The 19,713-nt window shown below is 40.7% G+C and overlaps 1 protein-coding gene across 1 annotated transcript; it reads left to right on the top strand.

Annotated features, from left to right (window-relative positions):
- Positions 1 to 1,540: 1,540 nt before the first annotated feature.
- On the top strand, positions 1,541 to 16,575 carry LOC139729049 (cytochrome P450 2J4-like). The gene is made up of 6 exons (XM_071639974.1): positions 1,541 to 1,626; positions 4,952 to 5,237; positions 6,350 to 6,501; positions 6,786 to 7,396; positions 15,259 to 15,586; positions 16,294 to 16,575. Exons 2-6 carry the CDS (start codon positions 5,011 to 5,013, stop codon positions 16,470 to 16,472), a joined length of 1,497 nt encoding a protein of 498 aa, XP_071496075.1. The 5' UTR covers positions 1,541 to 1,626; positions 4,952 to 5,010; the 3' UTR covers positions 16,473 to 16,575.
- The last annotated feature ends 3,138 nt before the right edge of the window (positions 16,576 to 19,713 follow it).

Raw genomic sequence — 19,713 nt, 5'->3', positions numbered from 1 at the left:
TGAGAAGGGGTTTCAAGATACCTCGATGGTGCATGCTCAGATAATACGATAAGCAAAGCCCGGGAGTGTCAGGCCATCGATGGTGACATGAGTTGTTAATATTCTCGTTGTGTCAATTGCATGGATGATTATCCGTGCATGATCTGTGAATTTCAGAAAGGATTTATCTATGTGATAGAAGTCCCTTCACTACATTTTGTTGTAGAAGTTGGGAGCTCACAAGACCCATGGCCTCGTGAAGGAGGATCGCCCAAATTTTGCTCTCGATCTTTGGTGTGAGAACTGCTTGGCATTCGATGGCAATTGAGCATTTGCTTCGCGATTTTATAGAGACTTACCTTCTGATGTGGCAGTGTGACTGCCTTCATTAGCAAATCAGCCAATTCTTAAATTTGGCCCAAATAAAATCAGAATTTCAGTTAAAATCAAATTTGGTACCAGGCTTTGAAAGAGTTTGGCTGCAAGGGCATGGCATCCGGATCAATTCGGTTGTCAAAATGACCATAACCACAAGGGGAGAGTCAAGGCCACCCATACAGGATAACGCAATCAGTTTTGCCGGGAAGGAGGCTGACATGAGAATATCGTCGTCTGATGAGCTGCCGATGGGGATGGAACCTGGCTAGCTCGCTGAAGTCTTCGATGGGCGAGGCAGCGCCCCTGTCCCCGCGGACATGGCTCGCATGTCCGGACTAATCGCCGGGAGGAGAAGCTCTCCTGCACCAGCTGGCATGTCTCGCATGCCGTTTGTCATTACCACGGTGTGCCGCCGCCCTATCCATGAAGCGGGAGAGTATCTCTAGTTGAGCTTCAAGGCGGCCTTCCATGCCCTGATCTCCCCGCGGGGATGGGGGCCGAGAGGTAGCGTCGTCTTCCCGATCACTAGACATTGGAGTTTGATATGTATGTAATCAGGGAGGTGTCTCACCTCCCTGGTATAATTCACTGCCGTCACACTTGAAAAAGATGCTTACTGCTCGCTGACACAGGTATTTATAGCCAACTGGGACTGCCTGGAATATTTACCTACTTTGACTTCACTGCCTTAAACACCTGGGAAATGCTAACCTCTGAAGACTTATACGAGTATTACGTAATAGAATTCCGAACGACTTCGTCCAGTGTGACGCTAGTCTGGGCTCCGTCCCCTTTTCCTTGGTGCCAAGAGAGGGCGCAAACTTTCTGATTGCGATATTCGAGAGACTGCGCGCCCAACGAAGGACTTTTTTCTCGGGTATCGCAGTTCTCGGCGTATCGCAATCCTCGGGTGTCACGCCCTCATACGGCTTGACGTGTACACGATCACTGCTACGAGTAAAAAGAGTCCAGAAGCTAGACTAGTGTGACGCCCAAACAAACCCCAACGGGTAGAGATCGATGTTTTTTTTCCCCTCCGGCCTCATTTATTTACCTTACTTGGACGAGAAGGCGCGTGACTTCGACAAACAGGGCCTATATTAAAAGGATCTGCACGCGTGAATAGCTACGGGTCTTAGGCCTACCTGTTATCACCGATGAGCTAATCATCACAGTTACCAACGATCGAGACGGTACTCAAATGCTGACAGTCATATATTGTGCATTTTTATAATGAGAACACAACTCCTGCAGCTTCAGTAACTAATGGTAAGTCTTTCGTGTAAGAGTTTGTGGATGATCTGTATTATGGGGATCAATTTTAACATCTGGGTTTTATTATAGAAGGAAAATGAGACACTCTTCACTCTTTCCTTCTAGCGTCTCTCCGTCGAGATATCAAAGACAGAAGAACCGATACGCGTAAGAGACCACGTAAACGGGTGCGGCTCCAAGGTCCATTAAATGGAGTTATCCAAGGTCCATATACATTATCATAATTATATGGAGCTACAACACGGTAGTTTCATAGTGCGACTACACAATCATTTTATGCAACCCGTCCGCACCCGTCAGTCAGCATAGATCAAAACAGACAACTCGCATTAACTTTTTATCGTAGATAGTATTCACCATTAAACCTTGTCTTCGCAGCTCTATTATGTTATCGCTGGCTTCTATCCTAATTCAATGCACCGTTGTTCGCATTTGATAGTGTGGAAAGAAGCGCAATATTGTATGTAAACAATCATAAGGATGTGGGCCCAATTGTGTAGCAATACATCAGCTCTAGCGCACGTCAAACACATACAACTAGAATAGACCTGTATGTCTGATTTATGTATTAAACGGTGTGACACTAAGTGACGACGCTTAAAACAAAATGAGTCATTGATTGCTGTTGCAACATAACAAGAGCCTACCTTGTATAAAACCCCACGGTTGACGAAATCGTCGGCATTATGCCATAAGGGCCTTACTTCCCCTGTTATGCCAAAAGGTCACTAATAGTGTACAAAGTCTACAGCGTTATAAGGGCCTAACAGTGGAAGTAATAAAGCCCTTTTGGCATATGGCCGACGAAATAGCATCTGAATTTGGACTCACGAATATGCGTTATTTAAAGTGTCGGCCCTATTCACTATAATAGGATAAGTTGTATACTGCACCTCTAGCTAAAGTTGAGCGCACCAACGTGTCCAGAGATAGCTGACTCACGCTACTAGTGTCTGTTTTCCTCAAACTTGACCCTGAGTGGGAAAAAGCTAAGAATATGACCTTGACGATGCTTGAAGAATAAATCTGTACGTGGACATAGGACCGCTCTAGAACTCTATCGTTATAGAGTTCATATTTTGGTGATATTTTGGGAAAGCAGAAGGTGAAGTTCCACGTGTATGCCAATATTCCTTCCAAACCTCAAGCACGCCAGGAAATTCAGAATTTGTTCCAGCTAAACTGAAAGCCAGTTTCCTGTGTATTCCAACAATAAGCGTTTGTCAATAAACTTCAACATAATCAAGAGCAGACTAAGCATTTATTGATAATAAATTACCATCTCCTAATCCTCGTTATTGTCGTCATTTTTTTTCCAGCAACAGGAGACTATAATCTATATGTATATTGACCCCAATATAGTTATATTAACCCATTATCCTTTCCGAAATCTTGTTTAGATTATTTTTAATAAGTGCATGAAAGTGGATAACGATTTTACATCAATATATCTGTCACGCCTGTCATCTTTTCCGTAATTTATGTATTATATAGCTTCATATCGATAAAGACACGTACTGTTACGGCATTAGCTATTACTGCAGCGCATCATTTTTAGATATAGTATCTTTCTTGATGGCATCACAATTAAAAACGAAAATGCATGGTTCGACTTCAATCCCTGCAAAACAAAGCTAATCAGACTTGTCTAAACATGACTTCTGAAACACACCCTTCCCCCTCAGTTTTACTCACTTATACTGACTTAGAAACTCCCGAAGAATTCATGTTTATCGCTTTGTTTTCAAATCTATCATAAAGAGATCAGCAACATTAATAAAGTGTTCCATTGTTATGAACGTATACGTATGTTTATACAATCTTCTGATATAATTTCCTTATTCATTCAGCAGACTGTTCAGGAGACTCCAAAATAAGCTGGGAATTGTTTTCGTAAACATTGCTCCCAAACTTCGGAATTATCAATTACCCCATTCCCCCCCCCCCCCCCCCCCATTAGTGAACGCATCATCCAATGACTGCGCCAAAGCATTTAAAATCGACGTTATATGGGTATAAATATCATATATTTCACATTGTTATCCCTGTCTGTTTCTATCCTGTAAGTGTGATCATGTCTAGTGATTGTTATAATATAGGCACCTATATAAAGCATACAAAGTATAACGGTTGTCCCCATCCGCACGGTATCTTGAAACCCCTGAAATACATTAAAATACAGGACCAATGTGCTATGTCGTGTATGTGTTTCGGTTTTGAAATTCTGCTTTGCACACGATATCTATTATGCATCTGTTGCCTTGATTCAAGATAATACAATGTCTGAAAGTACACGAGAAAACTTGATGCTCATATTGGAGCATACATTGTTGTTCGTTGCTTTGTTTTTAAATTCAAAACTGATTTCTTTGTTTAGGGGCCGGGATTTAGTGCCATTTCAGTGTTTATTGGTGATCCTTACCAGAAACGACAGTCCACTTAATGGACAGGTTCAAAATAAGAACTCGGTTCCTATACGAATCCCTCTGAATAGCTGTAGTCGAACACGTCACGAACTATTCTTATGGTATACGATGTACCTTTATGTACCCGCGCGAACAAATCGAAAAAAAAAACAACAACAACTGACAAACTACAAAATAATCAAAGAGAATAGGAAAAGAATCTCTTGGGGGATTTTATTGTCTGTGTACTTTTAGCTTCAAAATAATCAAAGAGAATAGGAAAAGAATCTCTTGGGGGATTTTATTGTCTGTGTACTTTTAGCTTGAGTCAAGATGACGATGTTCTGTTTACCGTGTACTAATGAAGGGTAGCTAACAGACAGGAATACTTTGGTTTTTTAATAGTTTGATATCCAATTGATCAAATAAAACATTTCACTGCCTCGAATTTAATTGGTATCTGGTATGCAGCGACTGTCATAAAAGTGTGGCGGGGGTTCGGTTGTCAAATGTGCCAATTTATACACCTGGGTCGAGAGGGACATAGTGGGTACAATCATCTTGTCTTGTAAGCACTTGGTGAGAATCAACTCGGGTCCCCGGATTGGTATTCGGGAGTCTTATCCACTATGTCATAGCGCCCCCTCGATTGTTTATCTATTTATCCGGGGAGCTGATGATCAGATAATGATCAGCGTGGTAGGTAACGACCGTTCTAAACCTTTAATGCTATAAATACTGAGTGTTTTTTCTTCTCCGCCTTTCTTCTCATGCACTCTCTGAATCTTTTCCGTTCACCCTCAGGTTCTCCCATAAAATGTATTGATGTCTATATTAACAACTCTCTGTTGCTGCTGTTTACACCTTGATATCTCTGTATTCATGTATTTGCAATCTGTCTGTGTTGATTCCAGCGACTACTTAAAGTATTTATAACAGCCATCGATTGAACCTTCAAATCATTGTCAACATCATGGCCAGCTTCTTCGTCGACGTCGCTTCCAACGTTGGATACAGCAGCATACTCTTGGGCGTGGTAGTCAGTCTCCTCCTGATGCTGATCATGCGGAAGCAGACGGGGTCGAGAGGGCTGAACCTCCCTCCTGGGCCCATCAAGATCCCGTGGCCTCTCAACTACCTTACGGCTCTCGCCCGTCTGTTCGAGAACCCCATCGAACTCGTCAGGAAACTCAACGAGCAGTAAGTATACGAGACGAGATATGGAATCTTTGACATAGGGGTCGGAAGTCTCAAGCTCCCAGAAGTTAGCGAGTTCCGGGCAAAGAGCTTTTCCTCAGTGGAAAGGAGAAAAATCTCTGTGGTTCAGGGCCAGAGATGGATATGCATGCAGGCGGATGGATGGACTAAATATGGAGCTACAACGAGTGTGTGGTGGAGAGGAGAAACATTTTTTACCTCCCGTTCACTTATAGCGTTTCATTACCTTCACGCAGTTTCGAGTGTTTATTGGCAGTTTATATAACGTGAATAAGTCGAAAAATCATGAAAATGGAGATACAAGTTTGGGTGAATAAGAGGACTAAACAATGGCGCCTTTACGGTTTCATTCACAAGCTCTTTTTCTGTATTAGGATAATAATCCGATGCCTAAATACTCAGATTTACTGTGGTAAAGGAAGGCAGGCAGGTAGCAAAATTGTTGTGATGAATAAGCAGATTATACCACATCCGGCGTCTGCACTGGACTGGAGTCAGAATAATCTAACGACATTTGACCTACATTTGTAGGTATCTCCTATTATAGGATCTGTGTTTCTGACTGCAACCTCTCACGCGAGTGAAACATCATGTAAGCTTCCGCCCCCAATGAATAAATTCGATTCGAAAGTCTTATTTTTCTCATGCTTCAGTCTGCCCAAAATCATGAACGTACACTTGTCACGCTGGATAGAACGCATCTCTTTTCTTTTACTTTCATGTACAGATTTCTTTTCCTTGCTTGTGCTTGTCAAATGCGAGACAGTTAGTGATAACAAATTTGTATCAATGCATCGGGAAGCAAGAACAGCTTAGAAATGTACGTCAGCTGAGACATTGTCAAACAGCTACAGTAATTATATCAGTGATTGATTTCTCCCGTGCAAGACACCATTCATAAGACAATGTCTATTGCAATCTACCACCCAAGACATACGGGTTATCAAATGCAGTAGACGAGTTTGTCTAAGTTCACATCGGTGAATACATAATATGCAGCAGAATGTATAATGGGTTTGAATCAAAACAAAGGGGAGGTCGAGAACACTATTGTGAAAAGTGAAAAGTGTTTCATTTTTCCCGTCCATCACTAGGTACGGTGACATCGTCTATTTATCCGACGGATATGAGGATTACGTGTTCCTGGGCAGTCTTGAGTTGGTGAAGGACGTTCTGGTCAGACGGGCTGACGTCACCAGTGACAGAGAGGAATTCTGGGAGTTAAGGGCTGTAACAAACTACAAAGGTATGACCTATATCTTCTCCGGAATGTGTTTTTTTTTTCAAGATTGATTTGGCTACAGCAAGCAATTGTGTCCTCTTTCGATCTCTAAAAACGACAGTAATTATGAAAATGATCTATTTACAATGGTGACAATGATTATGATAAATACTTGATAACAGTGCTGAATGTGGTGAGTTCTGCATATGACCAAAGTGTAAGTACAGTTTCGACTTACTGTACTCTTCTCACCCTTTCGTACTGTACTCACCCTTCTCGTTTACACATGACCCGTGCTTCTATTTCAGGTGGAATCATATTTTCCAATGGACAAGAATGGGTTGACCACCGTCGATTCGGGCTAGCAGCTCTCCGTAACTTCGGCATGGGCAAGAAGAGCTTACAGCACAGCATCAACCAGGAGGCCCGTATTCTGGCCGAGACCATGGCAGGTTATAACGGCTCTCCCTTTAACCCCGCCCTCGTGATCAACAACGCTGTCTCCAACATCATCTGCACCATCACTTTCGGCCACCGCTTCGAGTACTCCGATCCGAAGTTCAAGGAGATGATCAGGCGGATCAACTACTTCGTGGCCGAGGACCCAGGTGTCCTGTCAACCCTGCCTGTCTTCTTTATGAACGAACGGCGAAGAAACCTCCTTGAAGTCAAAAAGTTCCTGGAAGACGACATCCGGGAACACGAGAAGAACTTTGACCCCAACGACGTGAGAGACGTCATCGACATGTACCTGTTGGAGGTACAGCGTGCCCAGAAATCCGGGGAGAAGACGGAGTTTGGGATGGAGAAGGCATGGGCCCTGATATTCGATCTCTTCCTGGCTGGAACGGAGACAACGTCGACGACACTGCTGTGGGCATTTCTCTTCGTCGCTGGGTATCCTGAAATCCAAGAGAAGGTGAGAAAGTTTAGGGCTGTCACCTGTCTCACTGGAGTAACATGAGCTTCTTTTGAGGATTGATGGTAAGACCAGTACGATGTATTGTCCACACTTTAACAGCACAGAATATTTATGTAGACCTTAATGTCAGCGTTCCGTCAAGGGGGTATCTCACTGAGCGGCGAACGTTTGCGAACGTAGCGAATTTGGGAATTCGCCAGGGTTCGTAAACGGTTGCAAAAGGTTCGTTAACATTCGCAAGAAAGTTCGCAAACGGTTTTTATTGTCGCAAACAGTTTTTCTTGTCGCAAAGAAATTTTGAACATGTTCAAAATTTCTTTGCGAACCTTTGCGAATTCGTATTTTCGCTAACGGTTGCAAACATTCGCAAAACATTCGCAAGAATTCGCAAAACATTCGCAAGAATTCGCAAACGGTCGTAATAAGGTGTCGCTAACATTCTTTTTGATTCGCCACTGCTAGCGAACACGTAAACACATGGTTCCTATGTAAAATTGGTCCATTGAGAGAAATTTGTCATATTAGTTCGTCATGCCGAAGAAGAAAGTTGTAAAAAGGAAAGTTAAGGCCCTTCGGGGGACGGGGGAAGACCATGCCCTGGACCCTGTTGAAGAACTCCCTCCAGTCCAGGAGGTTGCTGCTGACCCCCCTGGTGCTGCTGATGAACCCACTGAGGTTGAAGAGGATGAGGAGTCTTCTGTCTCATCACCCTCTGATGATGGGGAAGGAAAACAGACGAAGAAGAAGAAGAAGAAGTCGGGTGTTTCCTATACTTGGACATCAGAGGACAAAGAAATTTTAGCTGCTTTTTTTGAAGAATACCCCATGTTCTTCAACTCCTATTTGGAAGAGTTCAAGGACACAACTACCAAGAGAGAGGTGGTGAAGCAGTTTGTCAAGGAGAAATTCGAAGACAAGGGCCGACCCGCACCGACCTGTAAGTTGATTAATATATTTCATTTGGAGTATTGTGAATTAATGCGATTATGCTATAATGCAATTTTGATGCCGTCATGATGTTTTTTTATGCATAATCCCAGTTACTGTAAAAGTGGATATTTTCGTGCGACTAATTTTTCGCTACCGGAGTTTCGCGTGTTTTTAATTCCGCTAGTTGTATTATTTATGTAACCCTGACAAGGTCAGCAGTTGAATAATTTTATCAATACTGCTCTACATGGTCCTGGGTATAATTATCAAGTTTGTAACAAATAACATGTTGAATGAAATAACAATGAAACATATAATTATGATACATAAGCAATTTATTTAGGGTACGCGAAACATTTTAAACAAGAACTTACATACAGCACTGTATATATTCATTTTCTGTTTTGTTTTACAGATAAGCAGGTCATGGGTTTCCTGAAAAATTACAGGACCAGGTTCGTCAAGCTTAGCTGCAAGAAGTCTGGACAGGCAGATGAGCAGCTCACAGCTACGGACCAGTGGATAATGACCAACTTTGCTTACCTCCGCCCACATATCAAGAAGAGGCGTGGCAAGGTGACACACCAGGTGAGAATCCCACCCAATTCCTTCAAAATACAAACAAAAATAAACATAAAAGTAGTTTACTGTCCTTTTATCTATTATCAAAGCATTGACATGTTGATATTTTTATGCTGCAGTTCCCCTCTTGCAAGGCTTCTTCCAAACCAACATCACAACCGCCGTCAGTTGCCTCCTTATGCAGTGATGATGAAGATTCCATCCCTTCTGCTCCATCCACCAGCACTCTTCCTGGGCACAAGGGACTTGATAAGGATGTCAATAGGCAGAGTGCTTCTGCCAGCAGACAGTTCTGCCGAGATTCCTTCACCATCCATGAGAACACTGATGAAATGCTTTCACAGGTAACCAACCTTTCTTTTTTTTATTTTCTTTTCATGCAGTGTACTGCTTGTAGAGATGCACTTGTCTATCAGTCACCCAGTCCATAATATGAAGTGCTCTGTATATGGATTTTTATTCATGTAGGGCCTAATTTCAAGTGTCTTCAAGGTATCTTGTATCATTGTAGAGTTTTAGTGTACATAATAGTGCATACCTGTGAAAAGTAGTCATGATCTGTCTTGGGAGCTTATACGTGTCAATTGTTAACAAAATTATTGATGACATGCTTTTGTTTCTCTCTCTCTCTCTCTCTCTGTTCCAGATTTTGGCTAGAGCAGATCAGGCAATGCAGCAGAGATTAGGACAGAACGTATCCCTCTCGAGCCACGAGGCAGAAGTTAAAAGCTTCGCTCAGTACCTGGCAACTCTGATGACTAGGATTCCGGAAGGCCAGGAATGGATTGACTACAGCCAGCAGGTGCTGGCCCTGACTCTGGAGTTTGGCAGTAGGCGCTGCCTTCAGCAGCAGCAGCAGCATCAACAACATCACACTCAACAGCATCAGTACAGTCAGCAGCAGCAACACAGTCAGCAGCAGCAGCACAGTCAGCAGCAGCAACACAGTCAGCAGCAGCAACACAGTCAGCAGCAACAGAAGCAGTACTTTTATCAGCCACAGCAGTACGTTCACCATCAACAACAATACCCTCCGCAGCCGCAACAGCTATACCCTCCACATCAGCTAGAGTATACCCGCCAGCCAGCTACCCTGCAGGTAGAGCCAAGCGCCACCAGCACCACCACCTTGACACCTACTACCACAGGCAGTGATGGCATAAACTCCAGTCTCGGTTCGCTAGTGAACTTCTCCGGACGTGATTTCGTAGCCAGCCCAGTCACTTGCCAGACCAGTACACCCACCACCACTACTTAATCCGGTTAAAAACTCTAAAAACAATGTTATATTATCGTTTGTGTAATTTTCTTATTACATGTTGTGTTATCGATTTTAAGATTCAGAATTCATGAATAACCTTCCTTTTATATGGGTACTTACATTTTTATACTCATTTTACCAAGAGAAGAAACAAGTGTGATATAATTTCAGTTCATAGGTATGGAGTTATCTTGCAAGTTAGTAAAGTTTGAAAACTTGTTTTTACATTTCACATTGAAACCCTACAGAAAACGTAGACAAGATAAGTTTTTTGTGTGTAATTTTTAACGACATCTTTTACATTCTCTGTTGTTGATTTCAAGAGGTAGAATTCATGAATGGTCATTTCCTTTTTTTTTTTTTAATTTGCGTACGTATGCTTATACTTATGCTACCAAGAATAGAAATAAGCGTGATATAATTTCAGTGCATAGGTATGGAGTCACCTTTGCAAGTTAGTCAATGTTGAAAACGTGTTTTTTGTCTTATTTCGAACTGAAACCCCACAGAAAAACCTAGACAAGAGAGGGTTTTGCATATTGTAGTCTATAACTTTTTTATTTCATTTGATTGTAATTTCGTGTGTTGTTGATTTTGAGGTTTTTTAGTTCTTTTTTTATTTCGGTATTTATGTCTTTACTCCCTTACCAGGAAAGACCCTCTGATATGATTTGGTTTATTAGTATAGAGTAAACTATATACACTTGTATGTTAAACAAACACTGTCATGTACGTTTCATATTACAAACACACATAAAGAAGGTACGTAGATAGAATAGGAGAGGTGTTTTTTTTTTCATTGTAGTTTATTCATATTTCTTATTGGCATTTCCGCTGTTGTTGATCATTTCAGTTCACAAGTATGAAGTTGAATTGCCAGCAAATGAAAATGTTTGGAAGCTGTAGTAATCATTTATTATTACACCTTATACAGATAACTCGAGATAGACTCGAGACTGAGTTCGTTACATTGTAATAAATGTAATTTTCTTATATCTTTTTTGTCTTGTTGATATTTGATATAAAATTGTCTTCCTTTTTTTCATTTCAGGATTTATGGCTTTTCTCATATATATTACCAATAAACTGTAAGTAATTTCATTTATGGAGTGCACTCTACATGTGAATTTGGAGGGGGGAAAGGTTTCTCAACTCAACTACACAATTTTGTACCATAGATCTTTAACAGATTTATTAAGGAATGACTCTTTATCTTTATTCATTGACACCTACTTTGCATCACCACTGTCGAGCATCACTTTTTTTTTACCATTCAGAATGTGACAGGTACCAACCCACTTTTTCCAAGTTTCAAATGTTCCAAGAAAATCTAAAATTGAAGTGATCAATGTCACGCTGTTTCCGTTAGATTCATGAGCTCGTTAAATTCTGATAACTGAACGATTTCCGTCGTCGCTTGTTCAATTACCAACTACTTGATTAACCGACCGTTTCTCACGACACAGATACAAAAGTTGCATAAAGAAATTAATTAACTTAATAAAGAAAAAAAACAGTAAAAAAAGAGTACAAGACCAGTCAAATCCACGTTAAACCACAACATTTTAATAAACAGATTGGTCTTGACATGACTCATTTTCCCGTCCATGAAAGGAATCTGGAATGACAGTTGTCTCTGCACTGAACTCTTATTACCTTTTTTTTTTTTTTTTTTTTTTTTTTTTTAGGAACGCACTGTGTATAGTTTAATTTGCTTCAGTAGTTAACATGAATATGATGTTGTCATTTTCTATACCGTTGATTTTGAGATGTAATAAAACACTATTTTATCCTGGTATATATGTATGTCTACCTTCATTCTATGCCAACTGATTATGAGTTCAACATAATTTCAATAGAGAAAGAAATTGTATGCACATTGGGGAAAACTCTATTTTACATGTCACATTGAACCCCTGCAAAGATAACTCGGATGTTTCTTTGAATGCATTATCATTTGTAGCAGACCAAATAAACCGGATTTTGTAATCTGGTCTATCCGTGAATCTGAAACCACAATGGACCGAAAATACATAGCGAGAGACATTGTAGATAATTAGAATTGTTAAAACCACAACTTTCGGTGATCGGTACCCTATCTAGAAACAAAATGAACTCACGGTATTTCATCAGTAACAATTTCACAGGGATCAATAAACAAGGTCTTACGATAGTTCTTATTCATTCCCAAAGACCTGTAATTACATTCTTCACAATCATAATGTGCATACCAACAAAACCACGGTGAACAAACTGAACTTGGTCATACTAATCAAACTTTGCCTATTATTGACAGAACACTTCTTTTCTGCGCTGAATTTGTTCTTTTTCTTCGATAAGCATAATACACATTACGTGACACAATGGCGATAGGGACGATTTTGTAGTGTCAAAGAATTGAATTTTACGTCATGATGTCAGAAAAAAATGGAAATCCGATACACAATACTTTCAGAGTACACTTTTCTGCTAAATCATAGAAATGAGATAGTCATGACCGAGTTGAGCAAGATAGAGCTTCCGAGAACTGGAGAGGGGGGGGGGGACCCCAGAATGACCCTTCAAAAAAATTGATATTTACACATAATGATAACGTCATAACTTTCCATCATCAGTCTTTGGCATTGCCGAACACAGTTCAAAATCAGGTAGATCTCTTCCTGTACTTGTTCACATCAATAGCCTTGTCCTGCCAAGAAACCTTGCCAATTGTGGCATAGTAGTCTCTGAGATAGTCTCTCTGGGCTCTAGCACTTCTGGTTCCAACATTTCCTCCAACAACTTGCAAAGAGGCAAGTGTGTCTTCGGACCTCCAGCTTCCATCTGTCCACTGGTAATGGTCTGCATCAGTCTCTTCTCTGTCAGCTCTTCTGGCGATCTTCTGTGGTGTTCTAGCGGCTAACAAGTTGTGGAGACAGCAGCAAGCCAGCACAATCGTTTCCACATTTTCAGGCTTCTGGAGCATTGTGGTTAACAGGCATCTGAATCTGTGTGCTAATATGCCAAATGTATTTTCAACTATTCGCCTTGCTCTTGAGAGACGATAGTTGAACAATCTCTCAGGCTTCGTCATGTTCCTGGTGGCATAGGGCTTCATCATCCAGTCTTTGAGGCCAAAAGCGTCATCCCCCACAAAGAAAAAGGGGATTGGATGATCATCGTCAGGCAGGGGTTCTGGTGGAGGTAGGGCTGCTGCTCCCTCTTCCAAAGCTGAGTACAGCTCACTATCTTTGAAGATTCCAGCGTCTGAGCAGCTGCCATTGGAACCAATATCCAAATACATGAATTTGTACTGGGAATCCACAACTGCCAACATTACAATAGAGAAATAGCCCTTATAGTTATGGTAGGCGGATCCTGAGTGAGACGGAGCCTGGATAGCCACATGTTTGCCGTCAATGGCTCCCAGCGTGTGGTGGAAGTTCCATCTGTCGGAGAAGCCCTGGGCAACTTCCTTCCACTCTTCCTCAGTTGTAGGAAGCTTGATGCATTCTTCATGAAGTTCCTCATAGATGGCCTGGCAGACCTGTGGCACAATGGTCGAAATGGTGTTGGGTGCAACACGAAACCCGTAGGACAGGGACTTATAACTATCACCACTGGCTATGTATCTCAATGCAATGGCCAGCTTCAGACCAGGCTCAAGAGCTCGTCTTAGGTTTGTGTCCTTCTTCTGGATGCGGGGGGTTAACCTCTCAACAAGCTCCTGAAACAGGCCAGGATCCACTCTGAGAAAGTTCTTAAAGCTCTTTACATCTCCATCATGCAACTGCTGCAAGAGCTTTTCGTATTGGCCAAAGTCTGTCCTCTGCAGCAACCACTCTCTGACCCAAACGGTCTTTCTTTTTTTCTTTCTTTCTTTTTTTTCTTCATCTTCTCTTTTTCTCTTTTGCTGCACGATAGCTGTAGCTGCAGCAGCTAGGCAAAGAAGCTCTTCAAGGATAGCCGCACGTTGAGCTTCTTCTTGGCAGAAATTCATTTCCATGCTTTTGAAATCCATCTTGAGCGGTGGTCACAAGAGATCTGGATGCAGTGGAAGGCTGTACGCTCGTTTTATGGGTCTGACTATGCATAATCGCCTGGTAATTTTCCAGGTCCCAAGGCATTCGCAATTGTCGCAAGGGATTTGCAAACAGTTGCTAACATTTGCAAAACTGTCGCTAACATTCGCAAAACTGTCGCTAACATTCGCTAACATTCGCTAATATTCGCCACCTGTGTTTCGCAAACACTTTCGCAAACGTTCGCTAAAGTGTTGCTAATTGTCGCTAAACATCGCTAAAAGTCGCTAACTGTCGCTAATGGCAGAAGCGAACCTTGATTTTTCGCAAACGTTCGCCAGAAAAGTTGGCGAATCTCAAATTCGCTACGTTCGCAAACGTTCGCCGCTCAGTGAGATACCAGCTTTAGAGATACTTGAAAGATCCTACTGAGCGAGGACATTGATCAACACCATGAATTAGAAGCCAGATTGAAAGAGGGAAGGAGGAGGATTTCAATTTTAACCCTCTGTGTGCTGAGTGCCGATTGGCTCAATAAACCCCATAGCTTTGCACGCATACCCCAAAGTCCCTGGCACAGACAGGGTTACAGGGGTACGGATCAGTTGCTGGGCGCAACAGCGTCCTGAAAAAATTTCGGAAAGTTCCTTTATTCACTCAACAATTCTACACATTTCAAATGGAAACCGGCCGGAGGAAATTGTATCATGTCGGAAGTGTCAAACTTTGAAGAAAAAATAAAAGAAGAAGAATAGAAGCGTTAGGAGTTCCTTGGGTCTAGGGCAATTGCCTCCTGAGGCATTACCCCGGACCCTTCCCCTTGTTTAAACCCTAATCTAAACTCTCCTGCTTAGCCTAACCCTAACCCTAAACTTAAACTAATTCTCAATCCTTACTATTCTTACCTTATCACTAATTTAATAGTATTTAGCTGAAAGGGGGGATTGGTATTGCACTGATACGCAAGTACTCCCCTTTGAGAAAGTGCAACCATGAAGATATTTCCTTATTCATGTAACAGTACTTGCTGCGTGATATAGACATTTTTGTTTTTGTGCAAATGCCACCACTTTGTTTCGCCGCAGATTTTATCTGAAATTAATGACGTTGTTGGCAACTCGAGGACGCCCGAGTATGAAGATCGCACCAGTATGCCTTACACGGAGGCCACCCTGATGGAGGTATTACGGTTCCGCCCCATTGCACCGAGTGGAGTCCCACATCGATGTACGGTGGACATGAAGGTCCGCGATTACGACATTCCAAAGGATACGAACATCGGGATCAACGTACTCTACATCCACCACGACCCAAAAATTTGGGGTGACCCGGAAGTGTTCCGACCAGAGCGCTTCCTGTCAGAAGACGGCAAGGAAGTCGTTAAGAATGAAGCGTATTTACCGTTCGGTGTTGGTGAGTTTTACTGAATATGATTATGTTGGTTTTTTGAAGGGTTATATACCTCCTTTCATCCCATTGGTTTTGATGGTGCAATGCAAATCCCAAAAACTAGTAAAATCAAACAAGCAGATTAATTACAGAAGATTTGATCAGGAGTGTCGGGCTTAATTTAGATAGCTTGTTTTTTGTTCTGTTGTTGTCTATGCCCAGGACTTTCACTGCTCATTTCATCACTTTTCATAATTTCTATTTTCATTACTGTTCATGATTCCTATATATCACCCATAACTTTTATGGAATCTTTGCATTGCATGTCAGACATTAATCATCTTTCTTTTTGTTTGGGAGCGATGAAGCATCTCTAAATATGTAGTGTCTCCAGATTCTGTGTACATGGTATTTAGCAATAAAATTGTTCATACTGAATAGTATTCTGCTATGGATAAAACACACACACACACACACACACACACACTATCATGCACTTTAAACCGTTTCATCATTGTAAGTCATGAAGATTAGTTGCACTAATTGTATGTTTCAATTCAGAATGTCGAAAAGAGACAGCACATTATGGCAATTGGCTTTAGCCAAAGATCAATGACTTATTCGATCAACCAGCGTCAACTCTGTTATGTTCTCTACGTCGTAATCGTTTTGTCCCCGCAATTGATGTCGCCGCCGGGACTGATGTCTTTACATTTTAAATCTGTTTTCAGCTCGTCGGGTGTGTCTAGGTGAGCAGTTGGCCAAGATGGAAATGTTTCTCTTCTTCACGAACGTCCTCCAGCGATTCAAGGTCGCCTTTCCCCCCGGCGCCGTCCCGGACTATGGCTTTGGTCATCGAATCACCACGCTCCTACCAAAGACTTACCAAATCATTCTTGAGGAGCGCTGAGCGAGTTATTCCGTTCAGTTGTTGCTCTGCATAATAGAGTAAGAATAAAGGAAAAAACAATGTTGGGGGTTTTCGGAAGAACCAACTACTTGAGGTGGAACAAATCTGGCACATTCATCTTGCTTTTTGTAGAGTAAATGTTGATTGTAGAGATAGATTTTATAGCTTTCAAAGCCGTATGTAATACAAGGTGTACACATTTATAGACATGATTTTTTATACCTTAACGTTCCAGGGTTTACCAAGATCTATGAGTTAGTGACGAGGTATAATAGCAACTTTCCTCAGGACAATGTATAGCAAACTGACTTGTATACCAAGGTATGCCAAGGGTATGGTAGAATTGACATATATATCTACTTCGAGGGAAAGTCACTATTTGTGCCTCTGAATGCTCTTAGTTTGCGAGAGCAGAGAAAAGCCTATTTTTGTGGCTCTGTATTTCGTACTCAGAGGATAAAATTTCGGCCAAAAGCAACACTAGCTATTCACAAAGTCCTTAAATATCACGAATTTTTACGATATTATGTAGATTATTCACTCCGATTTTCGGAATATAGACTTCAAGTTACCCATCTAAAAAAAGGTATCTATTAGTGCGTTGTAAAATTGCACCATAATTCCGGACACGTTTTTCGTAATGGGATAATCGATGTCTTTCACATTATGTCCATGCATCAGAATCACACAATACATACCCTGCATGGATTCACCATACAAATTCATATCGAGCGGACGACAAAGAGAAAATCGGCAAATGAGGCTCATATTTCGTATTGTATGGTAAAAGGTCTGACATAAACATTTCGAACAATTTACGCGATAAAATCTCGTGATAAATCGACATCTTCTTAATTTGCAGAGTGAACTTCTTAGCGTTTCTACATGTCTGTGTCGCATTTTTGGCGATTTCGGCCCATACAACGCTCTAAGTCTAATCTAAGAAGTCCCGCGCGTATTGAATTTCATTACCATGCAGTGATTACAAATTTCCATTACCAGGAATTACCATACCGTCCGGTATATAAACCATGGTATATCTGTATATAAAGTGGGTATTTGTTTTATATCCCTCATGAGCCTCTCAACACACTGCTCAATCTTCAGAGAAATATGAAAGGAGGGATAATGTCTTTCTTGGATCTAGATGACATACTGGCTTAACCTTCCTTGGGAACGGAGGAAAAGTAATATACCAAGTTTCGTACGGAATCGAAGATTCATACTATCTCAACAAACACGTAAAGTCTTAAGAACGTTTCACGAACCTTATTTCTTTTGTTGTTGTTGTTGTTGTTGTTGTTGTTGTTGTTGTTTAGGTTCCGTACGTTGGACGTTACAAAACGTTACGTCTTCGTCATGTATAAACGTCCACAAAATGTTTTTATTTGGTCTGTTACTTCTTCACTTTAATGAACGCTTTACAAAAAGACGTCTTCTATTTGCTTCTATATCATGAATATTCATGCATGTTTATGAATATTCAAGACAAAAATCTAAGATTTCAATGCAATTCATTCATTTTCATACTTTTTGAAAACTACATGTAGTGTAAAAAAACTAGATAAAAATACATGCAAATCTAAATCTCTTCACACTTTATTTACAGTTGTATTTCAAGTTGTGTTATGGAGAGGTAATTTCATAATCTGTTATTTTGATAATTAAGGTATGTGCGATTCAATTTTATTAAACATGCCTTCACAAATTACAATATTTTTGCTGGTATATAGGAAAATAATGATACACAGACATCAGCTACCAATAGGGCGTAGTTGGTATATATAGGTGGTAGGACATTAGGAACAGATGATGATAGGATTTAAGATTAGGGTTAGGGTAAGTAATCAAAAGATTGTTCCTGTATATAATCACATAATTAGATAGTTTGCCCGAAACAACCCTTATATTTACCCATTACGTTTTTTAATTTTGTGTAATTCTTCAAAGGTTCTTTGAATGTTCTTAAAACGTTTATAGGATATCATAGACATTCCGGAAAAGTTCTAAGATAGTTTTTCAAGTTTTCTAGAAGTTGAAAATGTTTGTTTATACACATTAGATGTTCATGAAAGGTTATCTGGTCGTTTTAAAAGATATCAAAAGGCTTTTTTTTAGACATTCTTAAAACATATTTTGAACATTCTAGATGGTTTTAACAGTTTTCTTGATGTCCGCAGAACGTCCAAAGAACGTTTTGTAAATTCTTGAAATTTTTTCTGACGTCTATAACGTCCAAAAGTTTTCAGCAAGTCTTTAGAAATTTAGAAAGGTTTTATTGGTTTTTTATAACGTTTAAAAATTGTTTTGAACTTCCTCTTGAAATGTTTTAGATACGCCGTAAACCTTCCATAGAAAGACGTTCTGAAAACGTTTTGACAAAACGTCCAAATAACGAACGTGGAATGTTTCAAGAACGTTCAGAAATTTTCAGCTGATTTTCTGCACATACTGCAATAACCTTCCCGTTGAACTGAGGACCTAAAATGTGGTAATACAGTGTATTGTGCCCTCTGTTTCCTGTACGAAAATTAGTCAGTAGATTATATTTCCACGGTTCCCAAAGAGAGGGTAGTGCAATTATGTGTCCTCAGATCCTTAGGAAAGTTAATGTAGTATATTTTGTTCTAAGTTTCCTGGAAGGATTAGGGCAGTATGTGTTCTCGCTTCCAAGTGTCCATTGTTCTTAGACCTTTGCACACTTATATGTTCTAAGAATGTATTAAAAACGGACCCTAGTCTTTTTCAAACTTTGACGTACAAGTCTCATCAAATTTACTCAACAAGAAAAAAAAATCAGTTATGATGAGGAACTATACTTCTTTTGTCAAGCACCGCTCTGAAATAAGTCATCATGCATGTACGTTTCTGCACACAGTCCCTTTGTGTACACCATGCCATAAACGTGTACGTGTGTTTGTGTGTGTCCTCGTTTCCCTGAGAATTTAATATGGTTCATTTAGGTTTGCACACTCATGGGTTCTAAGCTTAAATATATCGGATGGGTGCGAAGTCATTTGTTTTTTCACAGTTTGACACACTAGTCTCAATAAATAAAAAAAAAAACCAACAACAATCAGTTGTGACGTGAACATACCTTCTTTAGTATAGTAGTCCGAAGTACCGCTCTGGAAGATGTCATGTACATGTACGTTTCTGCAAGTAGTCATTTTTTTACACCATGCATGTGTACGTGTGTGTGCGCGCGCGCGCGCGCGCGCGTGTGTGTGTGTGTGTGTGT

Source organism: Diadema antillarum, unplaced genomic scaffold (genome assembly GCF_040938485.1).
Source record: "Diadema antillarum isolate AM-2024a unplaced genomic scaffold, OU_Dant_1.0 seq00000217_RagTag, whole genome shotgun sequence".
In the NCBI taxonomy this organism is placed as follows: domain Eukaryota; kingdom Metazoa; phylum Echinodermata; class Echinoidea; order Diadematoida; family Diadematidae; genus Diadema; species Diadema antillarum.
This window is presented reverse-complemented; position numbering and strand designations above follow the sequence as displayed.

Coding starts and splice junctions, on each gene's coding strand:
- LOC139729049 (XM_071639974.1), top strand. CDS start 5,011: ATGGCCAGCTTCTTCGTCGACGTCGCTTCCAACGTTGGATACAGCAGC. Junction 5,238..6,349: donor GTCAGGAAACTCAACGAGCA/GTAAGTATACGA, acceptor GTCCATCACTAG/GTACGGTGACATCGTCTATT. Junction 6,502..6,785: donor GGCTGTAACAAACTACAAAG/GTATGACCTATA, acceptor CTTCTATTTCAG/GTGGAATCATATTTTCCAAT.